At 41.6% G+C, this 7,303-nt stretch overlaps 3 protein-coding genes across 3 annotated transcripts in view; 2 read left to right on the top strand and 1 right to left on the bottom strand.

The window, feature by feature from the left end:
• The window catches only part of LOC126900588 (uncharacterized), a 6,096-nt gene extending 717 nt beyond the window's left edge, over positions 1-5,379 (bottom strand). The window contains exons 1-2 of the mRNA XM_050676449.1: positions 429-5,379; positions 22-365 (exon numbers count right to left, since the gene is read on the bottom strand). Of these exons, the coding sequence (XP_050532406.1) occupies positions 22-365; positions 429-2,610 (2,526 nt within the window). The 5' untranslated portion in view covers positions 2,611-5,379. The remainder of the gene's footprint in view (positions 1-21; positions 366-428) is intronic.
• Positions 2,866-4,794, top strand: LOC126900516 (uncharacterized). Its single transcript, XM_050676327.1, has one exon. The coding sequence runs from the start codon at positions 2,866-2,868 to the stop codon at positions 4,792-4,794; it is 1,929 nt and encodes a 642-aa protein (XP_050532284.1).
• Positions 5,282-6,265, top strand: LOC126900449 (uncharacterized). Its single transcript, XM_050676198.1, has one exon. The coding sequence runs from the start codon at positions 5,282-5,284 to the stop codon at positions 6,263-6,265; it is 984 nt and encodes a 327-aa protein (XP_050532155.1).
• Positions 6,266-7,303: the final 1,038 nt, after the last annotated feature.

Below are 7,303 nucleotides of genomic sequence, written 5' to 3'. Positions count from 1 at the left end.
CTCTAGGTACGATGTATATACTTTATCGACTTGCAGTCCGTGTGCGATCGCCTGTTTCAAGTTGACATAGTGTACGACGTATCGTTGTTTGGGTTTCAAAGTGGCCATGAGTTTGGTCTCTTTGGAACCCGGTGGTACATCGTTTNCTTTGGAACCCGGTGGTACATCGTTGACAGGCAAGAACGGCAAGTCGTTGTGCTCGTCATGCAGCCCTTCTGGATACGATACATCTACTTCATATATACGCCCCGTATTACCAGTGTCCGAAAGCAATTGGAGATCGGCCAGAGGATCTGATCCTTCATACCACCGGAAGCCACCGTACGGTATGGGCTGACTCATAGCCCACCCGTAAAGGTTATTGCCTATATACATTAAACGTTTTTAATTCACAGCTCAATTATTGTACTTTTATATATAATACTTACAATCTTGATACACGATCCATGAGTTTGGTTTTGTCGGATCGTAGCCAGGTGTCTTTGGATTGTTGGCCTTGGCATAGTGCTTGACGGCCTGCACCAGCCCACCACGAATGCCCTGCTCCACCATCAGTAGCATGTCGTAGTCGTTCAAGAGCTCCAGCTTCATCCTGGTGTATTTCAACATACAATCGAAGCTAAAACCCGGTGCGGTATAATAGTGCGCCGGGTCCAAATTGTATGTTGTAGTACAGATGTCGCGAAAGTTCTCAAACACGTCGGCCAACAACAGCACGTCAATCTTTAGGTATAGGTCGCTGTACTCACCGAGGGTTGAGCAACCGAAACGATTCCACACCTCTGTGGCGTGTCTATAGTCGTCGTCATCGATATTCGACTCATTCAACTGACTATAGAAAGCGTCGCGGGGTGGTAGTACCGTTTCGACCAATTTAGCCCAACTATCAGTGTACTCGTAAGGGTATACGCCCTTACGCGTTACCAACGGCATGTCTTCCGGGAGGAACACCTTCGCCGTCTCCCGGAATTTAACGAAAACAGGTGTCATTAGGTTACCGGCCAAGGTGGACAGGGAGGAGGCCATGAACCGGAAGGTGTCGACAAACCGTATGGAGAAGTTATTGGTCACGTGTTTCGTGACCGAAATATACTTCTCCTCGGAATTCGGTATAACCGAAATCCTTTGGTCGTCGTACCCCAATTCAGTGACGATGAAATGCGCGTCGTAACCCGAAAGATTGTGCAAGAAGCACGGCACAAAATTGACCGTCTTTACTTTCAGGTTACATGCATTGCACAACGTCTGTCTGAATCGGCCCGATAAATGGCAGTGGTCTGCGACTTTGGGGTTGGAATCCTTGAATGCCGTGCGGCACAAGTCGCATACCACTTTCTCCCCGTGCCTGCGCACATCATCGATAGACATTCGGATGGGAACGTTGGTTTTGCGCAACAATTTAGAAATGTTGCGCGTCACTTCAGTTACAGCCATCACAAATGCCTTGGCGACCTCTTCGCGATCCTCGGACCCACGGTATATCACCGGTGATTGCGGTATACCGTAGCGTTCGAGGAGCTCGGAGGGCACATCGTCCGATGTTTTCACCATGAACCCATAGCTCATGGGATGGTGGGTGTGCACAGTCCTGGTGTATGCACCCATACGATCGTCTGTTTGCTCCAGCAAGGCCTCAAAATCGGCGTAGATGACAAACGGTAACCGTTGAGTCTTTACCCACGCGTCAAATTCGACCTTACTGCCCTCCGCCGGCATAACGGGTAAAATAGGCTTGTTCTTGCCGCATATCAACTTGTGTTGCTCCAACGCTTGATGACCCCGAAGAATATGCTTTTTAGACTGATCATCAAAGCTAGTGAAGCAACGTCTGCAAGTGTATATGCGACATTTGTGTTTAGTTTTTTGACTGCGCACAAGCCTCGAAAAATTTGAAATGTACGCGTAATGATACTTGTCAGAGTCACCGATGTACAACAGGTCAAAATGATTTTGTTGTTCTTGGTCGGCGACTCTTAGAGGATACACCGACCACTTCATCTTAACGTCGTCTCGTTCCAAACCGTACACGTTGACAGACACGTTAGGGTTTCGTCGCTCAAATATTTTAATTTGGGACATAGGTGTGGGGAACGTCAACCCCGTGAAATCATACCTGTGTTCCTCGTTAAAATATTTTTGATTAACACGCGTATTATTATTAACCCCAACGTGTCGGGCCAAAATGGCCCACTTGAAACAGGACTGATCGATGTTTTGCGGATTGATGATTGCCTTTCTATGTAAAATTTCAGGTGGGATCGGAATATATGATGAGCCGGTGAGGGGCGTATACTTGTATACACTGAGCATGAGACCATCGATATGCGCTATCGTGAATCCGCTACCCCTACCCGAGTACACATCTTCCTCAGCGAGCATAATCTCGAAATCGTCATTGACCGCACCTACAATATCCGTGTCGGACAACAACGCCCTAGCCCGTGTCTTGAAGGCACGGTCCTCGGGCGGTGCTTCTGATCGCGGTATATGGTAAGAGGCCTCCAATTTGAGATTATATTTAATAGGCTGAACAGCTGTGATTTCACCCAAGAACGTTTTCAAATAGCAAAATCTCACCATCTTTGTATTAATTGTCTCGGTCTGGGTCATTCTTCTGTGTCATGTTCCTCTAAAAACAAATGTCAGACATGTAATCGATCTCACCATACACTGCTGCATTTCGGGTCTTCGTCTTCTCCGACCACTAAAGCAGCTGGTGAAGAACAAAGTACTTCGTCGTTAGTTGTTAGAAGTCAACCACAGCGAATAATATTATTGTCCACTGTACTTTTGGATGTGTTGGCTGCAAATGGCAATCGGTAAACTTTCAGAGCCCTATTAGATAGTGGCTCGCAAGCAAGTTTTATGACTGAACATTGTGTCAATTTGTTAATGTTAAAAAAGTGTCCCTCAAGTGTTAAAATTACTACGTTTGCAAACCAGACTTCGGCGACTGTTCGGGGAAAATCAAATGTTACATTGGTACCTCGTGATAGTCAGTCACCATCTTTGTGTATAGAAGCTTTGATTGTTGCTCATATAACAGGAACTACTCCACAAACTTCTTTAATACATGGGAATTGGCCACACTTGAAAAACCTATCACTGGCTGATCCATTATACAATGTTCCTGGTTCAATTGATTTGTTACTTGGGGCAGACATCTTACCTGAAATATTTCTTGATGGAAAAATGTCTGGTAAACCAGGTCAACCAATTGCTATGGAAACTATTTTTGGATGGACTTTAATGGGACCAGTTGAACAGTGTAATAAATTAGAAATTACTTCATTAAATATTACTGTTTCGGAGACCCTGGATACTACTTTAAAAAAGTTCTGGGACTTAGAAGAAATACCATTTACTCGCCATTTAAGTCCTGATGATAAAATGGCTGAACAAATTTATCAAAAGACTACTACTCGTATCAAAGGTGGACAGTTTATGGTAACTATCCCATTTAGAACTCTTCGACCTATCTTAGGAGATTCAAAATCTATGGCTTTACGTCGGTTTAAATTTTTAGAAGCTCGATTGAATAACAATCAGACTCTTCGTGATCAATATGTAGACTTCATGAAAGATTATCTAACTACTGGTCATATGGAACTTGTACCTTTAACAGAAATTGCAAATGCGCACACATACTATATTCCTCATCATTGTGTACTTCGACCTGATAGTAAGACAACCAAATTGCGTGTTGTATTTAATGCTTCAGCACGTACAAGTGCTGGCTTGTCTTTAAATGAATCTATGTATACTGGGCCTAAGCTTCAACCTGATATACAAGCTATTTTATTATGTGCACGGATTTGGAAATACTTGTTTATCACAGACGTAAAACAGATGTACCGTCAAATATTAATACAACCGACTGATCGAGACTACTTAAGAATTTTTTGGCGTTTTTCACAAAATGACCCCATTAGTGAATATCGATTGTGTACAGTCACGTATGGGACATCCGCAGCTCCTTTCCAAGCATTGCGTACCATTCATGAGTTAGCAAATGTTGATGGCAAGTTATACCCACAGGCAGCTGAAATACTGTTGAATGATACGTTTGTGGATGACATAATTACTGGAGCTAATTCAGAAAAGGAATCTTTAGATTATCAAGCACAACTTATAAAATTGTGTTCCCTGGCCCATTTTGAACTACGAAAATGGGCAAGTAATAGTAGTCAAATCCTTCAAGCCGTCTCTGAAAATGCAAGAGCAATATCACCATCCCTGTTACTTAATAAAAGTGAACAGTCTGATCTTAAAGTACTTGGCTTAAGATGGAATCCAAAAGATGATAGTTTTTCATTCATTACTCAAACTTCATCAACCAAGCTGACTAAACGCTCAATCCTGTCAGACATAGCACGAGTTTTTGACCCTTTAGGACTGCTTTCACCGGTAACTTTCTTGACAAAACACATGATCCAGTTACTTTGGACTGCAGGCATTGACTGGGATGACGCTGTTCCCACAGAAATTGAAATTATGTGGACGCGTTACCTAGCTGAATTGAAATTAATTGAAAGTATTGCAATTCCTCGACGAGTAACGCTTGATGAAGTCATTTCTTCCCAACTTCATGCTTTTTCTGATAGCTCAGAAAAGGGATATGCTGCTGCTGTATATCTTCGAGTTCAAACATCTACTTGTATTTGTTGTCAATTACTGATTGGAAAATCAAAAGTAGCGCCACTTAAAAAGTATACGATTCCTCGCTTGGAATTATGTGGTGCATTACTTGCTGCGAAACTACTTCGCTTTGTTGTTGAGACTATAACAGATTGACTCAAAGTCAACCGTCTCTTTGCGTGGACAGACTCTACCACTGTTTTGGCTTGGCTGAAATCTTCGCCTCATCGTTGGCAAACTTTTGTCGCAAATCGTACCAGCCAGATCCAAGACCTTACACCACCATCTATTTGGAATTACGTTCCCACTCAACAAAATCCTGTAGATTGTGCTTCTCGTGGGCTATACCCAGAAGAGCTTGTCAAGCATCCATTGTGGTGGTCAGGTCCTTTATTTTTAAAGAGTTCTCCAAAAAATTGGCCATCATCTCCAATTGCTACTTATAAATCAGACAACTATAATTGCAACATCGAGGAAAGAACTCAAACCGTTCTAGTGGTGAATGTCGTTACGTCGATCACTGAACTCTTAAACCGATTTTCGTCTTTTCGATCTGCTACAATCTGCTCGAAAAGCAATACGATCACGCTTAAGATTATGTGTTGCCTGTTTTCGAACGAAACCACGTTGCCTACAACCGAAAATGGCCGATTTGCCTCAGTATCGAGTTCAACAAATAAAACCCTTTACAATAAGCGGAGTCGATTACGCTGGGCCAATCTCTCTCAAATCAGCGCGTGGGCGACGNTCAGCGCGTGAGCGACGAAGTTCTGATACATCTGCCTATATTTGTTTATTTATATGTATGGCCACAAAGGCAATACATTTGGAATTGAGTTCTGATTTGTCGACGGAAAAATTTTTAATGGCGTTCACGCGATTTGCGTCTCGACGAGGACCAATTCAGGAAATTCACAGCGACTGTGGTTCCAATTTTGTGGGGGCCTCTCGTCTATTAAATAAGTGTCTCTCGCCACTACATACATTGACGACCTTAAACGATTTCCAAAATACTGTTCACGAACACCTTTCAAAACAAAATATCACTTGGCATTTTAATCCTCCTGCTTCGCCACACTTCGGTGGACTATGGGAAGCAGGTGTAAAATCCACCAAAGCCCTCATTCATCGGTCAATTGGAACCCACAAATTAACAAATGAAGAATTTATCACTCTACTCACGCAGATTGAGGCAACGTTAAATTCACGTCCGCTTTGTGCTCTTAGTAATGATCCAAATGATCTCGATGCCTTAACGCCTAGTCACTTTCTCACGTTGGAGCCTTCAACTACGTTACCCGAACCGTCTTTAGAAAACGTTCCGCTGTCAAAACTGCAACGGTGGCGTTTGATTTTGGATATACATAGACATTTTTGGTCTCGTTGGAAAAATGAGTACCTCTCTAGTCTCCAACTAAGAAACAAATGGACTGACAATAATGATCAACTACAGATTAATAATCTTGTATTAATTAAAGAAGCAACTCATCCTCTACATTGGAAGATGGGTCGTGTTCGTCTGCTGCATCCAAGTTCCGATGGAGTAACCCGTGTTGCAACGGTAGAAACAGCTACCAGCCGCTTTCTAAGACCGTTAGTGAAACTCTGCCCGTTACCTACCCCTTGAAGGGATTCCTTCAAGGTGGGCGGTGATATTCATGCATTAGTGTACAAAATATATATGTAAATAATCTTTGTTATCGTAATATTCTCTCGCGCCTCTCATTGTAAAATTTTCCCTTCCCTTCTCGTGTGTTTGTCATCTGTTATTGTAAATAGTTAATTTTAAGTGTTTTTCTGTTTATCGTTTTATCGGCAACTATTGCTTTTAAAATTATTATGCGTATGATAAATTGTTTGTCATTAACTTACTTTTCTTTCTTTCGTTGATATTCGGCTACTGTAGCCTAGTGGTTTTTTTTTTATTGTACAAAATAAATTTACTTTAATTGTTTTCTTAATTGTAAAGGCAAATTAATTATTGTAATAATATTATTATTTTTTTTTAATCAAGCTAAAAGTATTAAATTTTTATTGATGAACAAAAAATTGTTGATCTTTTGACGAAATAATCGCCTTCATCCGACAGGTAATTAACCACATTTTAGTTGTCAAATTTTGTCAAAATTAGTTATTTGTCAAATTAATTAAACTTAAAGTTAAAGCATAAACAATATATTTATATTTATTTTCAAACTTTATTGTTACCAACTAGTTCGTACCTTATACATAATCACATTACATGTTATTCGTGAGATGGCACCGCCTCTTCATTGCCTCAGTGTATTATTTCAGGTGATACGGCACCGCCTTTTGCTCTAAGCTGGCGCTCACCCGTGTCTCTCTCGATATCAGCCGTCCAGCTATTAATATGACAATCGGTTGTAATCGGTCGTCTCCCCGCCCTTGACACTGAGATAAGGCCGCCGCCGAATATGGATTACCGATATTGCGTTCTGTTCCGTTTTCGACGTACACCGTAACTGGTTAGAGTTTTTGGAGTGTACCTTTTTCGCTGTTCTTTTTAAGTTTGTGTTCGGGTGCGACTTGGAAACATCGCAGTTTACCTGTGCCTTATATAACTGTGGAAGTTGTTTAAAATAAAACAAAACAACCAATTACGACAATTGTAATTGACTCGCGTAATACTGAATTAATTTGCTCG

The sequence above is a fragment of the Daktulosphaira vitifoliae genome, unplaced genomic scaffold, assembly GCF_025091365.1.
Source record: "Daktulosphaira vitifoliae isolate Bord-2020 unplaced genomic scaffold, ASM2509136v1 Scaffold_1, whole genome shotgun sequence".
Lineage (NCBI taxonomy): Eukaryota > Metazoa > Arthropoda > Insecta > Hemiptera > Phylloxeridae > Daktulosphaira > Daktulosphaira vitifoliae.
Note: the sequence above shows the minus strand (reverse complement) of the source record. Positions and strands in the feature narration are given on the sequence as shown.

Excerpts from the sequence above, each read along its gene's own strand:
- LOC126900516 (XM_050676327.1), top strand. The coding sequence starts at position 2,866 with ATGACTGAACATTGTGTCAATTTGTTAATGTTAAAAAAGTGTCCCTCA.